Raw genomic sequence first — 20,000 nt, 5'->3', positions numbered from 1 at the left:
AGGTTACACACACAGTATGTCTTAATGCATTAGATACAGTGGTTCTTAAACTATGGGTCGCCCAAAGTGGGGTCGCGGGAAGGTGCTGTTGGGGTCGCGCATTGGCAACCAAAACAATATTATTTTTTTGATCAAGAAACGTTTAAAAAAAAAGAACTCCTCATACACACACAGCTCCGCCTCCAACACCGACCAAGACAAGCAGCAGTATAAGACAAAACACACACAAGCTCTTGCAGAGGCTGAGGCGAACATGAACTGATTTTAGCTGTTCATAAACGATTTACTTAGGAATTATGTTCAATACTGAGCTGGTCCATTTGGTTCCATCTGTACCCTCGCGGAGTTAAATTAAGATCGCAATGTAACATTACAGAGCGGAAAGATCATTCTCACAGACAGACAACCAGACCAGTTACCAACAGCTACCGCGATAGAGAAAAACGCCACGGTCGGATGGGGTCGCCCAAATAAATTCCTCATAATATGGGGTCGTGGTATAAAAAAGTTTGAGAACACCTGCATTAGACCATCGCGAAGAAAAATGGCAGCGGTCTTAAATACCTCTAACTAAGTGTGCATGTATATCTATGCAGGTAAAGTACAGTTCCTGGGCTTTAGATTTCTCTACATCATATCTGCTCAGGTCAGAGAAGTTCCTCCTACTGTATGTTCTCCAGCATTGGGGCAGCGAACAAAAGCAATAAATGCGTTAAAAAAGGATCTGATGGGGAAGACTCAGGGAATATGACACAATACAGAGACAGAGTGAGTTAATTCCACGCCGTCCGGGCTTATGTGAAACAGCCTAGTTACATTGGTCAATTTCCTCACAAACAATGGGCCAAGTTGCTCTGGGGACTTATTGGACATGCTGTATCTGAATGTGGTCAGACTTAAGCGGCTTACAGTTGAAAAGTTTAGGTGACCTCTGAATAAAGCGACATAATATGGTCACAGTGAGTGTGCATAGTTCCAAAGGCCTCAGATATCAGGTAACAATGGCAAAGGCATAATAACGGCACGCAGTGAAGCCTGATTCATACTCATCGTTTTATTGCACCGAATATAGCCGATGCGTTGTGAGCTATTGAGCTCACAACTAGCTATATCGGCTGTATCGGCTATTTTCGCAACTGGGGTATGACTGCGTAAAAATATGTCATAATAATTGCCACTTCTTGAACTGTATGCTCACATCTTGCCTGACTTGATTCAATGTTCTCATCTCAGCAAAAAATATATCGATTACCATTCCTTGAGAGCACTAAATGGTGTCGAATACACTCTACTGTATATCTCCACTAAATCTTCCCTCGTGTTTATCAAATACACAGCACAGAAGGAGTCACCGTCTCTCTCTTCCATCTCTGTCACCCCCCTCCCCCCTCTACCCCAGCCCACCTCCCCCCTCCCAATCCCTCTCTCCTCTGTCTCCAGCGTTACTGTAACATATAATTACTCTACGGACTTTACTGCCTGTTTCCCCCCCTGAAACTTCAGTGGTTCAAAGAAACTGTCGGAGGGTGGAGGGTTGCATTGTGGGAGTTCCAGGTGGATTTCTCGATAATGAGTTAGCGCGCGCTAGTGCAGGCGAGAGTTTTAGTAATGGCTGGCTGCTAAGGCTCTTCCTGGGAGTTTAATGTAAAACAAACAGGCACATGCTGACAGCCTGGGAAAAACAGATATTGTAGTCTTCTCAACCAGGGTTCTCTCCATCTCTGTCTGACTCTTTTTTTTTAATAGAAAATATATTTTAAAGTAGAATTCACTGTATACCGGTGAAATGACTCTATGCCTTGTCATTTCCGACATCTCTGCATCTTAAACATTACACTCATTCTTTCTCATTATTTTAATTTTGTAGACAGAAATGTATCCATCCCTCTGTCCATTGGACATGATTAAGGCAGTAGCGCTTAGCGTGAACCACATGAACTCTAGCGTCCCTATTTCTGGGCCTGTCATAATAATAAGCAAACACACGTGAACATTCTGTGCGAGAATAGCGGATCTACCAGCTAGCTCACAACGTGAAGTATATAGGGTTCAACTGGTTAAGTGACTCCCTCCAAGACAAACGTAAATATAGGATCCCAAAACAGGTTAGAAAAAATAAAAATAAAACTGGTGATTTATTTTCAACAAAACTGTCAGCTTGTCTTGGTCCTGATGAGCGGGGGCACCCCGAGGCCAGGAGGACTCTACTAAACTACTCCACCACATGTATTATACATTACACCAGAGGTGGAACAAGTACTCTAACTAAACCCCACTACTTGAGTCAAAGTATAGATACTCATTGTCGAATGTTGCTCAACTACAAGTACTGGATTACTTGCTTTTAAAAAAAACGTAAGTATTCAAAAGTGCATGCTTTAAAATACTTATGTATTCAGAAGTACCTATTACAAGGTACATTTAATTTTTTTAACATCATTGCTATATTGAAATTGAGATTTCCCAGAACATTTTCAAAAACGATCAGTGAAAATAGCAGATCTACAAGCTCACAACGTGTCATATTTTCACTATTATATACAGTAAGTGGTTAATTATTAATGTACTTTTCCCTTCCTAGAAATGTAGTGGATGTAAAAAGTAAAATATTTGTCTTTGAAATAGTGCATTGAAAGTACCCAAAAAAGACCAAAAACTCAAGTAAAGTACAGATGCTCAAAAAATGTACTTAAGTACAGTAGTCAACTAAATGTACTTAGTTGGGACACAACTCTCAGAAGAATCATTTTGCGTCTTCCTTTTTACCTTCTCCAGCTATGTCCTTGTCTACGTACAGTAGACTATATTACTGAGTGACGAGGATTGAGGATATATGGCCAGCAGTAAACTATAGCATGAGCCACTCAAACCTATCACCAGCGCTCGCTTGGAGACACTCCCCATACATTCATACTGGCAAGCATCCAAACTATACTGCTGCAATCTTGTCAGGCAGTCCTGAAGAAAAGCAAGCCCATTAAAACGCAGGCCAAGTCCTGACATATTCTCCAAACATACTGTATATTGAGATATTCACTGTTTTCCATAAGTAAAGCGTCTGAGGGAGCAAAACAACAGCCTACAGAGGGGGGGGGGGGGGAACAACACAGGGGTGAAGATAGGAACATTCAAGGCTTTAGCTTCGCTGTGTGGGCTCCTTTTGCGGTTGAGTTTCCGTTGCATTCTGAAGAGCCTATTCCACAGGCAATCTCCACATGAGTCATGGCAAAGATTCACTTTAATAGAGCTCAACAGTGACCGCCCACTTTTTGTAAAAGCTCTGGTTTTCCGGAAGTGAATTTTACACTCTTTCACTCCATAGATGTTTCAGAAAATCAACCAACTAGTATAATATAATCAAGTATCATAAGTGCTAGTCATAATGCATTATAAGCTCAGTGGAACAGCACATTATAATTACCAGGGAACACTTTACTTAAAGGTCGGGTCTATAATGCATTATAATCACATTTATAATGCACTTACTAACACTCTTTATAAATGTTTATAATTATGCATAACAACCTATAATAAAGACACTTTTTAACTAAGTAATGCTAGTTATAATGTCCTGTTCCACTCAGCTTGTACTGCATTATGACCAGCACTTATACTACGTCATAAACCTTGTTATAAGTTGACATAGATGATTATAAACAGTTATAATGCATGTTATAGTGCCTTATAAGCGCATTACAATGCATTATAAATGTGCTTCTAATGCATTATGGACCCGACCTATACAGTGTTACAAAAAATATATATTGTGAAGGCTAAGGTGCAAGATAAAGTTAATGCAAAAAAACACCTGTTACAACTCAACTAATTGCTGGTTAGGTCTATCAGTTAGTTACTTGGTGGAACCAACCTACATGAAGACCAGCGGCAATGGATTTTCACAACCACATTGTGACGTGAAACTGGGTGCTTCTCAGCCAATCACATCGATGGAGGAATAAAGGTGGTGGTGGGTCGTTTACTGACTGGCAGCGTAACACGGTTAGCTCCGATTCAGCCAAGCCCCCAGGACCGGGAGGACTGGTTGAGGAAAAAGCTGACAAGTGGCCAACTCTGGTACTGCAAGCTTTATTATTGGAACGTGTGCGAGCATGGTGACATATTGTAGAACGCATAAAGCAGTGGTGTGTTCTGCCGTGTTACGCTATATACGTAGTATGACGCGCAGAATTGTTTGAAAAAAAGCGTAGTCCTCTGCTAACCATTTCATCCATTGACCACGCGCGAGCGTATCTCCACGAACACGTGCGTGTCGTGCAGGGAATGTAAGTTCTTATACTTACAACATACATTATCGTATGCCCTTCGAAAAAACCTAGAACACACCACGGTCATAAAGGTCACTAATGTGCATGCTCTATAGTCATTAAACCCCAGAAGGAGAGAGATACTTTCGGGGTTTCAATGAAATGAGTGTATAGGCTAGCTCAAATGGTACAGCTGACTGTCCCGTCCCCTCGGGCTATGGGATTAAAAACTCTGCGGTTCCAACTGTCTTTGCTCACTGCAACAGGCCGCCCTCTAGTGTCTACAGCACCGTGTGGAAGAGATCTTTTGATCTTTTTGACCCGAGCTATGGGATTGACAGGTGTCAGTCATAATTGTATTGGTTTAAATTGGTTAGTACCTGCTAATGTAATCACGCCTCACAATTTTGTTTTTTTGTAATTAAGATTGAACTTTTAGGGACATTTGATTTAAAAATATTTTTTGGGGCATGTATCCTTTGTGGCCATGGATAATAGTGTGAAAAACAATAAAATGTTATAATGGAAGTCAATAGGGCTCTGATCAAGCGGAAACATTTGGATTCATGAAGTAACATGAAGTCCAAGAACCACTGTGGTGCCACACCGTTCCCATGTGAATCGCAACATCCACATGATTAAATGTTTTTTTATGTGGCTTCTACAAAGGCATACTGTAGTATTGTTTCACAATCTCATAGCTTGTGGTACAGTAAATCTACCTTGTATGGTTAACTTGCACCATTGTGGCTAATAATCCTCTATGCAGAAAATGAATGGTATTTTTACTTCCCTTAACTCACTGTTGAGCCGTATAAGTGAACCTGGCAAGAACCTGCCAGAGTGGGCAGTATGTTTATTCCAGTGTCATTATTTGTAAAAATAATTTTGGATCTGGAGAAAATATATGGTTTCACTAATTGCGAATGCTACAATGTTATCCAAATGAAAAGAGCAATTTAATACAGCTGTTGAAACCTTCACACACAGAAAAATCCTGAATGCTCATTTTAACTCTGAGTTACAGTAACACCCTGGGTTCTGTGTACCCATAACTGCAAAGCCTCAGCACTGACTGCCTCAGATACTAGAAGGTGACAACAGATTTTTAACCTTATCCTCAAAGATCTAAATTAATTAATTTGTCTTCCTCCCGTTATCATTTCCCATCAGTTGGCGAAGCGTGTCAAGATTGTTGTGGGGATTTACGGTAATGAACAGTACAACACAGAACGACGCTCACAAGGGGGATATCTAGAGATGTGTGATTCTGTTTAATAAGGTCAAACAACAGCAGACAAACAAGGAGAGATGTGACTGGCAGTGATATACTGTGCTATTGAGGCGACGATAGCACGCACAGCCAACACCAATCGTGGAAGGGAAGGGACTGTCATGTGGCAAGTGGGAAAAAGAAATGATGTACTGTAGACTTTAACAAAATGTGGGGGGAAAATCCCGTTATTAACCCCTTTTTTGTTTCATACAGTCAGTCCCCTCGAAGAAAGATTATAAGATTTCAAAGAAGTGCATAATCTTCTTTAACAGCTTATCAAAACTTTAATGATTTGGTGATAAAGAGCACAAAGTTAAGTAGCCGGTTAAGAGGATAACTCCCCAGTGCAGTATAGTGATTAGTAGATGAGAATTGGAAGACCGAAAAAATCCCGGGTTGCAAATCCCACTTCTGCCATTTATTCACTTTGAGGGAAGAGACCAAACTCCAACTGAGCTTTGGGGTATTGTCATGGGGTCATCATTTTGAAAAGTGATAAATAGAGGCGCTGCTCGCGTCACCCGTTGGAATCCCGCGCAATCTTTGTTTACTTACTATTTATTTGTGCCGTGTGTCTCTCTGGTTAACACTCGTCAAGACCCAATTATAGCTTAAGGAGCCTTGTGCTTTCATGAAAAGTGAAGACACAGGCTGTGGTGTCAATGTGGTATAAAGCATATTGCATCTTCTCATGCAATCTTACACGAAGCATGCTCTCTAGATACCCATGTTGGGGCCATTTTAATGAGGTTTTTCTTGCGGTCTCTGGACACAAATCAACAGATTGTGTTCAGTTTATCTTCGTGGGCAGCAAGTCATTTAGGGTTTGACAAGTGTGGTTTCGGGGTCACAGTTCTCTCAACGTGAATATACAATGTACATTTTTGATTTTTTTGTTTGGACTAAAACTGTGTTTAGATGGCAACTGTGTTGCATTTATTTACGCATAGGATTTCTGGCAAGATGTGTATCAATATGTATAATGTATAAGAATCTGGAGCAGAATCTTTACTGAATTAGTTAGAGGACAAATGAAATTAAATAGCTGCCTTGTCCCCACCCTTGCATTTCTTGCTATCTATTTTGAGATAGGGACTCACTTAGGATAAAACACAAAAAAACGGGACATTATTTACCTTGTGAAATCTAAAAAACCATTAACTTTGCGTGTCAAGCGGTGTTTCTCTGTTTGTAATCAGAGTTTTAGTGATATAAATTACTCCACGGATGAGAAAAACAGATATGCAGTGTGTGTGCATGCCCTTGTGTTTCTGTGTGTGTACAGTATGTGTGTGTGTGTGTGTGTGTGTGTGTGTGTGTGTGTGTGTGTGTGTGTGTGTGTGTGTGTGTGCGTGCGCGTGCGTATGTGCACGTGTGTGCACACTTCCCCGTGTCTGTGTCCTTGTGTATGTTTACATATGACTGTGTTGTGTGTGAGAGCAGCAGAGCGAAAGAGAGAGACTGAGAGAAAAAAAACACAGAGAGAAGGAGAGAGAGAAGGAGAGAGAGACAGAGGGAGGGAGACAGGCAGAAGTGAAGTGTGTGGAGGATTGTCAGTGTCTTTGCTGTGCTGTGGCGTGGTGGCGCGGTGCGGTGAGGGGAGATAACAGACGCGGGCGCTGCATGCTTACCTTTGCTGTACACCACACAGTTGTTTTTGTTGTCTTCCGCTCCTTGCCAAGTCACATCCAGAAGCCACCTGGGCCCGGCGCTCAGCACCACCGGGACAGAGCCCTTCGTCTTCTGGACGGGGACAGATAACAAACACTAATCATTTGCTTATTTCGGTGATTAGAGAAACAGTAATAACCACCATGTTACGCTCTCCTCTTGCTCTGAATGGCCGTAATCACAATTTCACAAGCCGTACAGTATACGACTCAACGTCCCCCCCCCTTACCAGCCCCCCGACACCCCCCTTTTTTAAGAAAACTGAGAAGATTTGATTCATTAGGACTGTGAGCATGTGGGTGTGTGTGTGTGTGTGTGTGTGTGTGTGTGTGTGTTTTTGCAGTATAATCCTAAGTATTATATTTACACTCCAGGACTGGAGTCCCTCAGGGGTCTGTACTAGGCCTCCTCTTTTTTCCCTCTACACCAAATACCTCTGTCGAAAATAGCCGATCTATTATGATGAATAGCCCGGATGGGGACGCTGGGTTCAAGTGGTCAAATTAACTCTACGGATTTTTGCTGTGTGCGCGCAATGGTATGTGGAGAGGAAACACACGACTACACCCTGTCAGAATAATGGAGTTATCATTCAGGATTGAACCCGCTGATTGGGCTTCAGATCTCATAGATTGAGAACATCTCGAGTGTCTGGGAATTACAAAAAGAAGGGCCGTGACTTCCAGAGTGAAGGAGGGAGCGCATTCAGCCCTTAACTTTGGGCACATTGTACCTCGCTATCGGCGGGATCTCGCTATTTCCTGAAACAAGCGGGGGGAAAGAATTGAAAGAATCAGTATCCATTTCAGAGGGCAACTGAGGCTAGAGTTTTACAATATGCCGGAGAATTATTCTGAATGTGTAAGGTCGTTTTTCTTCCTGGTCAAAGGTCAAACATGGAGTTTTAAGTTATTTCTATGGAGAGAAAATGCAGGGAGATAGATCATGGCCCCGGTGGAATTGATTCACCTGGCAGTCCCCCAGAAGGGTCACCAGATTGCGGGGCTTGTTCTATTTATTTTTATGTGATTTCCTATGCTGTTTTATTTGATTTCAAAATGGTATTTTTTTTTTACAAAAGGGAAATGAAAGCCAACATTCTGTATTGTCGCTGCCCGCTTACAGTACAGAAGAGCAAGCAGCATTCAAGGCAGCTGGGTATACAGTAGCCTATTACTTGAAGGCAAAATGTCAGTGTTTCAAGGCCATTACTTCTGAACCCCCTAGGCCTTCCTTCATTAGGATGTTACAGAAATAGTTTACCTAAAGAGAAAATGGGTTGGGGTGCAATCTCGACACTTCATTTCTTTTTTTCTCTCCGTCTGCGACAGCCTGCGTCAGACAGGACACTGTCCATCTGCCTAATGCAACAGAAACATACTAGTCCTCTCACGTTGTACTTCACTCAATTCTCCTCTGCAAATGCAACCTTCAAGGATAAATGCAAATGTCACTTGAGCATGTTAAAGGTCTGAATTGAAACAGATATGCACAAGAAATGAGTGCTGTTCTTCAGCATTACACCTGCATGCACACACAAACACACTCCCTCCCTCCCTCTCTCTCCCCCCCGCCCCCACCCCCCCCCCCTCTCCCTCTCTCTCTGTCTCGGTTGCCCCCCCCCTCCATTTCATTCTCCATGAACTACAGGGGGACTGGAGGACAGGCTGTTTTTTTTGTTGTAGAGAATTATTCATAAACGGCAAATACATCTTAAGGCCAGACGATATGAATCTGATCTGACTTTTGCTAGAAATGTATGTGTATGTATGTATAATAACACAATGCAAACCCCTTAATAGTCTTTAGATCAGTGGTTCTCAAACTTGTTCATGTCAAGGACCCACAAAATGATATGTATTTGACCCCCCCATCTCAAAAATATGTTGTGCCAGGGACCCCCCAGAAGCAAAGATCTGAGTAGCTTGTGTAGCTGCTATTTTTGAAGTATAAAATATGGTTAAAGTGGTTCAAATTATTGTGACGCTATATGAACACATTTTGCTCGACCCCCTGCTACAACCCCCCCAAGGACCCCACTTTGAGAACCAATGCTTTAGATGGCTATATGCACATTGTAGGACTATATAGTAAGACATATCAAACACATTGCAGTCAGTACACTGTGTCTGTTGATTTTCTTATTGCTTCTCTGGCCATCATCTTATCCTGTCCTGCAGAAGACCGAGACAGAGAGAGAGAGAGAGAGAGAGAGAGAGAGAGAGAGAGAGAGAGACCTCTGTAATTTTAAGTCATCCTCTATTTCACATCTCAAATTAGCCTCACAATAAAGTCTTATATCTGGGTAACCTGCAAATCTCGCACCCCTGTCAAAGGCGCAGAGCAGACCGCGCGAGCGATTGTTGCTAGGGACAACTATCTGAAATGAGAATCGGATTAACCCTTTCTTAGATCTCCAGACTGGGAGCCATCTCTTATTCAGCAGCGAGAGGCCTCTCTGCTCGTCCCTCAGAGCCTGTGGGAATTCATGATATTCCTGCTCCTCTTAATGTGGCCAACAGGGAGAAAAGAATATCACTATTAGCCAGAGTTATTCTCAACGACAGACATTAATTAATGTACATTTATTTTTAATACACTAGTCTAGTGAATTGCATATATTACCACTAAATTTGTAGGGTGTTAATTACAGCAATTATTACCATGTTATTTTGGTTGGTCTATTAATCCAGTTTTTTTTTTCTTCTGGTTTGTTCTGGAGAAAGCTGTTTTGTAAGACATATATTTTTTTACATATATTTCTCAATACACGATTATTTTGTGGACAACAGAGGGTCAGCAGTTATTTCTACTCCATGTGCTGATGAAGACACGTCATGCTAATATATATGTGTGTGTGTGTGTGTGTGTGTGTGTGTGTGTGTGTGTGTGTGTGTGTGTGTGTGTGTGTGTGTGTGTGTGTGTGTGCACACGCACGCACGCGTGCCTGCGTGCGTGCGTGACGTGTGTGTATGTATGTGTGTGTGTGTGTGTGTGTGTGTGTGTGTGTGTGTGTGTGTGAACCATCATGGACAAAGAAATGCAGAGGACCAACTGCTCCCGGTACATTTTAACGGTTAAAGACAGGATGGCGTCACCACAGGGAGGAGCGTCTGAAAATGCAAATGAAAACATGTCTCTATACAAGCACATCAGTACAGACCTAAGTGGTCCAGGCCAGAAGAAATACAGATTGACAGGCGGAAAATTGTGATTTCCCCGGAGCAAGGCAGCGCATGACAAACTGGCTAATATAAACAAACTCCTTTTTTCTAACTAACAATTGCTATACGTCACTGGATGTGACGTATACACTCTCCTTCCTGTCCAAAGCCTCCCATCAAGTGCCCTGACTGGAATCTGTAAAATATGGTGTAACCTGAAGGCTGGGCGATATGAACAAAATCAAATACCATGATGTATAGATCTTTTTTTACTGGGCATATAACGATTTATTCTAAATCGATTCAAACTGGTGACAATTTAATTCGATTTAATAAAAAATGTATCGCGGTGCAAACAGCAGAAAAAAGAAAATACAGGATCTTTGTAAGAGAATGTATTAAAAAAAAGTTTTCAGTCATTTGCTACTGTATTGAAAAGAGGATAAGAGAAAACACAGTAAAGTAAAAAAAAAGAAAATACTGGATTTGTGTGAGAGAAATGATTTGTCTGGAAACTAATTTTGTGTTTAAAAAAATCGTGAACCTATTATCGTGGAGTTGAGTGAATCGTGCCTAATTTTTACCAAATAACTTGATATAGATATTGTGACAATAGTATCATATTGAGACGATAATATAAATGTTCTTTAAATGTTGTTTTTTGTTTTTCTAAAATAGCCAATTTGCAAGCTCACAACGCTTCGCATCCGAAAGGGTTGTGAACTTGTAGAATGGCTACTGGATATTTAGATAATATTTATTTAATATTATTTATTTTGATTTAAAAATCATCACACTTTTCGGTCTCTGTCTACTGTACAGTAAATAGTATTCTTATTCTACCCTAAACACCAAATACAACCCATGCAAGAGCCAAATGGTCATATTCTTTATGATTAGATGAGTCAGTACATTACATTTTTTTCCCCAGATATTTAAAATGAAAAATTGAAGTGTAACTAGATATGTAACATTGTACAGTCATTTATAGAATAGCATCCTTGTCAGCCCTCCTATTCCTCCCTCTGTGGTGTGTTATGGTTTATCCATCCTCCTGCCTTCACTCCACTGGTTTCAATATACTCCTGGGTTGGGTTTTTCTTTTTTTCCCTGAGCTCTGTTACCGTTCATCGTGTCAGAGATACAGTGACCAAAACAGTGTAGTCAGCTAGGAAGTGATTACAAACTGATGCTCCAAATTCGCTATAAAATGAAAATCAATATTTCCACAAGTTGCTGCAACATAAAAGATAACCTTCATTGATTTTTCTAGACTTAGGCCTCTGCGATAAAATCTAATATAAATTTTCAGCCACACGGATTTGGATCAGAGCGGAGCAGGGGCTGAACGATAAGTTCCGCGCACATCTCTCAGAGTTGGATTTTTTCCTCCCCTCTCCCTCTTCCAAGGCAGGGCTGTACTATTTATAATTGGCCCTGTGCGAGCAAAAGCTTCTATCAGGAATCTGTTCTAATTTTTATTACTGAGAAGCTAAAGCCTGTTCCAGATAATTTGGGAATTTCAGGGGAATTGTGATAGAGCTGATGGCACAGCCGGACTGACTCCAGAAAGGAGCTAACCTGTAATAGCCTCCGCGGCTGCGCTGATTAAATGTTGCCATAGATGAAAGACCTGCCATCACCGCAATAAATTAACCAATCACATAAATCCCAAGTTGCTACTAATCCCTCCTTGATACCATGATCCTCTGATCAGCTGAAGGAGGTGAAGAAGAAGTGGCTTGTGACACTCAGCCTTCCCCTAACTCCCTGCTTCCCTGTGTAAACAACAAGCTAATGATATCACCGCTGACCATTTCAACACCACTGGCTACTCTTAACCCTCCTCATGGTCAGGGCAGGTGAAATCGATACGAACCTTGGTGGGAATGATTCTTCCCCTCATCTCTCTCTCTCCCTCCCTCTCTCTTTCTCTCTCTCTCTCTCTGTCTCTCTCCATTTTTTTCCTCCACCAAGGTCACTGACTGGTACTGTATCCTTCTTGATCCCACAGCTGCAGGATTTAGACAACTGAGAGATCAAACCCCACTCTGTCTGGATATCTCAAGACGTTCATTGGGTTCATACGTTTCTGTTTTTCAAAAAGACGACCTTTTGAAACAAAACCCACAACTCTAACGGTCTGGTTAATAATGTCATACCCGCTTAATGACAAATATACATTTTTATTTGACTCTTTTACCTTTTTTAATTTACCAAATTAAGTATTGTACTCTCTTGCCTTTAAATATTTATTGTAGTCGCATATAGTGTTTTTCCCCCTTCTTTTTCTGTTATAAAACAGATATACTCATAGAATACATTCTGTTCTCTCCTCAGCAGCGCCTTGCCTTTCCTTTCCCACAGATTAGGTTGGAGTCAGTATTAACATCCTGACAAAATGTCAGTGGTAGTTTTGATGTGTCTTGTTTCATTTAAGATGATGTTGGCAGTCTAAATAATATAAAAAAAACAAGCTTATGGGTTATGTCAAGTTTCTATGTTCTGTGTTTCCAACATGGGGTGGAGGATAAAGGATTTGTACCTGTATTACCACTCAGTTTACAGCAGACAGCACTCACACCTTGATAACACCCCATTGCAATTAGTTGTTCACTGCGATGAAACAAATTGCATGTGGTCAACTGGAAATTTCATTAAGGGAGATTTTCCTCTAGCCCTCGTTATCGCTCTGCGTATTAATATTTCCTTAGCCTAAAGGATGGATGGGTTGCAAGGGCCTTTTTGTTGAATAAATGGTCAAAAGCCACTGTACCTCATCGTCTCCAAGCCACTGTGCACATACAGTACATGTATGAAGAGTGCAGCACATTCAGTTCATGGTTGGTTAGGAGGTGCATATTTTTCATTGCGCCCTAAAATAAGATTCTCTGTCAACATCCTACATATAGAGTGAAATGCCTCCATTTCTCAACTCTGTTTTTGTGTCACCCACCCCTCCTCCTTCTAAATTGTGGTGGTTACATCTGCTGAAATGAAAAGATACCTACGTACTGCTTTCATTCTTTTTCCCCCATCTCTCTCTCAAAGGATGTAGCATCTGCTTTTGGGAGACTAAATAACAGAAATATGCAGGAATCGCACACTAATTCCCTTTAGAGATAGATCTTGGCTGGTGCCCTGTCATAAATCAGAGAATTTCGATATGAAATGAGGCAAGCTGCTCTAATCATTTCTGCATTTCAAATTGGATCACTGGCTCAATCGCTTGGCTTTTAAACTGCTTGCCTAAGAGCAAATGTGAGGTGGGAGATAATTCGGCTGAAATCTCTCCCTGCTCTGTGCAGCAGTTAGTTTACTGCTTGAGTGCAAGAGAATGCTTTTTTCTTCCCTTAGCCCATCTTTCTCTTTTCAACTTTGTTAAATTGACTTTTCGTTTTTAAATCGATTAAATTGAGAGTCACTGCTGTTCCCGGAATCTTTAAAGGGACACCCATCACTGTGCGCATGTGCCTTTATTTGGCTGCTGCTATCATGGCGGCGCTATGGGGAATAAATATTTTCTCATTTAAATGACCTTTTATCCTGCTGACTGGGCTGTAAGCATCAAAGTTCACGTGCTGTATTAGCTATTACTTATTCCAGTCCATCTTAATGGTCATGGTGGATATATTATTTGTATTAACTGCGATCCGTGTTGCATTACCATTGTGTCTTTATTAGGTTGTTCAAATATGGTATATGGATAATAAAACATACCGATGCTTTGGTGATACCCCTTTATTCACTAGGGGTGATGTAAAATAACATACAGCTCATCAGCTATTGTGTATTTTTCTAAACTAAAATGGCTTGAAGTATACTGATGACTAAATTCAGGGAGAGTGGAAAAGATGAGACCAGAGAGGGGGGGCAGGGAGTTCCATCCTCCATTTTTGCAGACCTTCAGGCGCTTTGAGGTGATCCAACTCTAACGCCATCCAGTTTAGTGTAAGCTCTACCTGCCCCGGAGACAGGCACTCTCCTCTCCTCTCCTCTCCTCTCCTCTCCTCTCCTCTCTCCAATCTGTCACGTGTTACTGTATAACTAACCCTACCATTTTTACTTGCTGTCAATACAAGACCTTTCAGCCTCTCCCAGCCCTTCGACAACACACTACTACATACTGACCAGTTATTTCTACTGGAGGATGTAACATTTTTTACCTCACATGTAAATGCATGTGTATTTGTGTTTTTATATTAGACATGTACTCGGGCCTATTTGAAGTTGTAAACAAGAGAAAGCTGAATTTGTAATGCACACTTCTGCACTTAAAAAATGTCTTGAAGGTACAGCATACTATATCATATATACCCACAAGTTCTTGTGTTTGGCTTTGGTTAGGAAACAGAACATCCCCTGGCCTTGGTGCTGGAATTATTATACATTTCCTATTTGAATTCAATTGAGAAGGACCTGTTTGATCTTTTGCATGTAAGTTGTGGATGACTCCTGGAGCAGCGAGAAGCTGTGTGAAGGAACATAATAGAAGAACCTGGTGCCAGTAATGTACACCTGTATGGATGGGTATTACCATGCCCCTGGGTGTCAAGGTGGCAGGTGGCATGTATTCTCACGACAGCTCCAGTCTTTCTCTGTCAGGAATAAACATATGGAGGGAAAATTCTTCAAAGTGGGGAAAAAAAGAAGGAATCCATGCAGGTCTCAATCAGCCAACAGGGTCACAACAAATCCTTCCTCTCATAACCACTCACGGAGGTCTGGGATCATTCAATGACAGTAAATAAAGACAAACAATCACATGGTGGGCATGATGCTTGAATAAAGCCCCTGACTTTAGATAAACCTCCATGGCCTCCTTTAGGTATTGGATTTGAATATTCTTTTGAACTTCTCCGTCTCTCTCTCTCTGGCGCAGTCATAAATTTCATGATGCATTTGAACAGCTTCTATACTGTATGTGGTTTTATATTTCATGAGACTATATCTCCCTGCAACCCGCCTCACCTCGCGGTGCAAAAAACAGAGCTCTTGGCCATATCTAAAGTATGTGAAATAATAATTATAAAGAGAAGTCTAATACAAATGAGGTTGAAGTAAAAAATCATTTGAGAGTGTATCAGTGCGAAAGACAAGTAATTTAATTCAAGCATAACTTTGTTGTAATGCCGAACAAATTGAACAGCGTATCAGATAATTTGCATACTAGTTGATCATCTACATACACCACAGTGTTCAATAGTTTGATCTTTGCGTGCACTTCAGAGAAATGGGGTCTTGGTAAATCCACTTTAAAGACCGACAATATTTACACCGAGTTAAGTAAATAAGATAAAGATGGTGAACTTGCCCCCCGCTAAATGCATTAGACGTGAACTCTCTTATCAGAGTCTCGGCACACGGACTGTTAAAAGATGGGTTTCCTGAGCTAGAAATGGTCTTTGTTACCCAATTAGTTTGCTGACGACCCTTCGGTGTAATATTCCATGCTTTGACAGCCTCATATACATATACCTCTAATGTGGTGCTTCTGGACCACCGGGCCTGACGAGGGTATGGACAATGTCCAGGCCTTCATCTTCTCCAGCACTTATCTGGGTTCTTATCTTCAAAGCTAGCCTGATAGCGTGGCCACGTGACCAAGAAAAGCAGCATTTCTTCCATTTCGTTTTTTTGGGGGGGAAAGTAAAAATGTTCTAGTTGACTGTTCATCCATCTAGAGTGGTTTGTTTTATGACGGGGCTTTGTCTCCGGGATTTGGCAGGGCCTGGAAGTGGGTGCTGCTAGACTGAGGGTGCTGAGGCCGGGACAGGGGGGACTTATCAGGGTCTAACAGCAGGGGCTTGCCTCCCTGCGGAGCGGCCGACCGACCGTCCTTCTTGCTCTGAAGGAGGCGAAGCAAGCAAAGCTTCCAGTGTTCCTCCACTTGCTCCGCCAAAGCGACGAAGAGGAAAGACAAGAGGAGAGAAAAAGCACCGCAGAATAGCGTGGGCGTGCAAGGCAGTGTTCTTTCTGACCCCAGTTTTAAAAACTGCTCTAAAGAATAAAGTTTGATTATTATTGTCATTATCGTCATTACTATCTTAAAGTATTATCGAAACGCCATACTGAACTTGACCGCGCTGAAATGCCGGAAGACTATCACAGGGTCGCAAGTGGAAACAATCGCGGATTACCTCTGCCGCCTCTCAAGGAAGTCGCTTCAACATATCACGAGTGCAGCCATGACAGTGACAGATGGCAAAGCAGCTGGCACCACTCAACTTCGTTTCACTTTACTTTCCCCCTTCTTCTACTTCCTCCCTGACTGCGACAGAGGTCTGGTGGTGTATTGAAGTGGTGGATAATCATTCACTTGGGAAGACACGTTGCATACTGTAAAACAAGGCGACGAGTGTGAAGCCGAACAGGTTTGAGCCTGACCGCTGTTGCTTGTCAAAATAACATACTGTAAAGACTGAGCATTGTTAACGCCTTTTGAAGTAAGGTATATCACAACTAAACAAGCGTCTCTCCAAATCTTTCGTAAACATTCATTGACATTCAGAAAAAACCCTTGAGATAAGTGGCGACGTGATAGTGTGTGACTTGCTTAAGTCAAGGTGTTGCGTTATCTCGAATGGAACATTTGTTCATGAATCTTAATGTTCATGTCAAGCTGTTCGCGTGGGCTTATTTGGAACTTGTAGAAACCCTACAGCCTACACATATGGATACCACATCTCTTCAGTTTGATAGTTTGCCATCCAGCCTGTATCTCTCAGACGCATGTAATTTGTTCCCCTGATGGACCCCTGGCAGACAGCAAAAACCCAGAGGGTTGGGAAGGGGGACAGGGACGCCCAGCTTCCCTCTCGCCCTTTGCGGGCACGAGGAGTGGCCCCACAGGACCCCCTCAGCCTCACTGGGGGTTTTACCCATCACTGGTCCTGTTCTTGTGCGACTGCAGAGGGGATGTGACACTGGTAGAGACAGAGAACCAACCGGTTCACTGCTTCTGAGACAGGGCTCAGATGACTTGTAGTATGCAGCTTTGTCTCATTAAGGTGAAAAGAACAACGGTTCATGGCAGATGCCAGTGGGCTAACATTAGTCGTATTCTCCTGTTGATCTCCTCACTATCTATTTGCTTGGAAACAAGACGGAGAAGAAAGACAACACCATTGCCTTGAAGAAATAAAATATAATTGGACTAAACATTATGGTTTAATTGATGAGAAGCCCTGATAGATAATCTAAGTACACTTGGGGATGTAACCAGTTTTACAACCAAATTTCATTTAACAAATGTGGGACATGATTAAATTAACTATAAAATGTTACATAAAGATGTATGACTATAAAATGTAATACAGTATATTAAATCCAAATATAAAATCCCATGTAACACATAGTAAAATGCCATTCATCAGCTTTTATGATCTGGTAGAGCTAGCTCTGGTAACACAGCATGACCGAGTAAACTATGTAGTCTTCACAACAAGCACAAAGAGGCCAGTGAATCCTGCCGCGCTTATCGGGAGAGCCGCCATATCTGTTTGGGGAGTTGTGTGCATGATGTAAAAGACAGCAAAATGTCAGGTTCACTTGTAGATCAAGTCAACCATGCATTATCTCTCACACAGTGCAAGTCAGCTGTAGCCATAATAGCAGTGACTAGCTGACTGACTTACTGACTGAGCGCTTCACAGCTAACACATGCAGCCGTGGGCAGCACTGGGGTTCCAGCCGTGCACGGGCGAACCTTTAAAGAGGGGGGCTTAGAAAAAAAAAGACATGCCGTGGTGCTGAATGCTCCTCATGCCGCAGGTCGCAACCCAGTTTCCATTTGACTCACAATCATGTGTTAACATCATGTCAGTCTGTGTGATAGTACTGACAGTGAAAGGAGAGAAGGGAGGATTGCAGTGGAAATTTCCCCTGTATCAATCTATTTCAACCTGGCTTCCCTATTTTGGGCATATCGCTATGGGTGAAACGGAACATTTTCTAACATTTTAATTGTTTATAAAATAAATGTTTTAAAAAAAAGAATACAAAAAAGGACTAAGTAAAAAGCAAGAATAGCGGTTCTACAAGGTAACAGCATGTCACAACAAGCACACGTGTGATGCACTGTGAACCTGTAGATCGGCCATTTTCACTACTTTTGTGCGACACTGTCCTACGACAAAGTATAAAATAGGGCTTAAGTAGACAACATGATATGGTTAGGACATGGACTCTTTAGACATGTGTGTCAGTCAATAATACCATTGATGAATACATGGATGACATTGAGCGAGAGAAAGTAAGCCAAATAATTACCATTTTGCCCATCTGAAGAGACCCCAGTCCTAATGTTGGTTTAAACCCAAGAAATAATTGATGCATGCAATCACAAATTGGTTCTCCGCCTAAAATTTGGGCCCATTATTTCATTAGACGAAGCCACATTCTGTGTGCCAAAATTATTTGTGTGTCCAAAACAGAAAATTCAAATCCTGTTAGCGCTGATAATGTGTAGCGTTGTCAAGCCACAAAGAGGGTGTGACTTTCAGATATGGAGTATATAGGACACCTTTTTTGTCTTCATTGCTTTTATTTTATAATTTTTTTGGGTACTGTTTCTTCTATGTACCGTACTGTATGTACATATCTATATATACAATGTGTGTGTGTGTGTGTGTGTGTGTGTGTGTGTGTGTGTGCATGCACGTGCACACATAGACATCAAAGGGGGCTTGAGCCCCTGCCCTTTTGTCTGTCGGTAAAAAGTGCCCTTGTCTCCTCTGACTGTAAACTGTAGAAACCCCTGCGCCCGTTGGCCTCGCACCTGCAGCAAAGCTTACTTAATTGAGCCCCGTGCCATGCAGTGCTCGCGCAGAATTATAGTTGATTTACAAGCTCACAACGCGTCGCAACGCCAGGCATTGTGAGCTTGTAGATCGGCAATTTTTTGGGTGCGCGATACCGCCCGGCAAACGAAGTCTATTATACACAATCGAAACCTCACTGAGGGCACAACTGAACGCAGTGAATGCACGCAGAACACGGACCAATTGTTTGAGACAGATTAGGTATGTATGGACAAAAACAAAAATATATATAGCTGTTAATTTGAAATTACTTGTCAAGCAGGAGCCTATATATATCTCTCTCTCCCTCTCTCTCTCTCTCTCTCTCGCTCTCTCTCTCTGTGTCAGCAGCAGTGGTGGGAAAAGTACTCAATTTCTTTACTTAAGTAAAAGTACTCATTATACAGAAGAATAAGTGGCGTCGTTAGGCGGGGGCTTCGGTGGCTATAGCCACCAATGTTTTATCCAAAGCCACCAATAAAAAAAAAATATTAAAAAAAGTGTTTTTTATTATTTTTTATTATATATCTATAACCCTAACCTAACCCTACCCCTAACCCTAAAACCGAAATAAAGTAACAAAAAAACGGGTAAAAAAGTACCCGAATCCGACGAATATCCGCAAAATTTCGCGCGCGCTTCGCGCGCGCAGGGGGACACATGCACGCGCGCTGCGCGCGCGTGCATTTGTCCGTGCATGTGCCCTTTTGAAATTCCAGCCCCTGCCTCTCCAAATCTCTCTGCACGTCTCTGTGTGTGTGTGTGTGTGTGTGTGTGTGTGTGTCTCTGTCTGTCTGTCTGTCTGTCTGTCTGTCTGTCTGTC

At 41.9% G+C, this 20,000-nt stretch overlaps 1 protein-coding gene across 1 annotated transcript in view; it reads right to left on the bottom strand.

Moving 5' to 3' along the window:
- The window catches only part of zfpm2a (zinc finger protein, FOG family member 2a), a gene marked incomplete at its 3' end in the record, with an annotated part of 144,399 nt that overhangs the window by 44,814 nt on the left and 79,585 nt on the right, over positions 1 to 20,000 (bottom strand). The window contains exon 5 of the mRNA XM_084053345.1: positions 7,173 to 7,284. Coding sequence (XP_083909471.1) covers positions 7,173 to 7,284 — 112 coding nt within the window. The remainder of the gene's footprint in view (positions 1 to 7,172; positions 7,285 to 20,000) is intronic.

This window comes from Gymnoscopelus microlampas (assembly GCF_963454915.1).
Source record: "Gymnoscopelus microlampas genome assembly, chromosome: 3".
NCBI lineage: Eukaryota > Metazoa > Chordata > Actinopteri > Myctophiformes > Myctophidae > Gymnoscopelus > Gymnoscopelus microlampas.
Note: the sequence above shows the minus strand (reverse complement) of the source record. Positions and strands in the feature narration are given on the sequence as shown.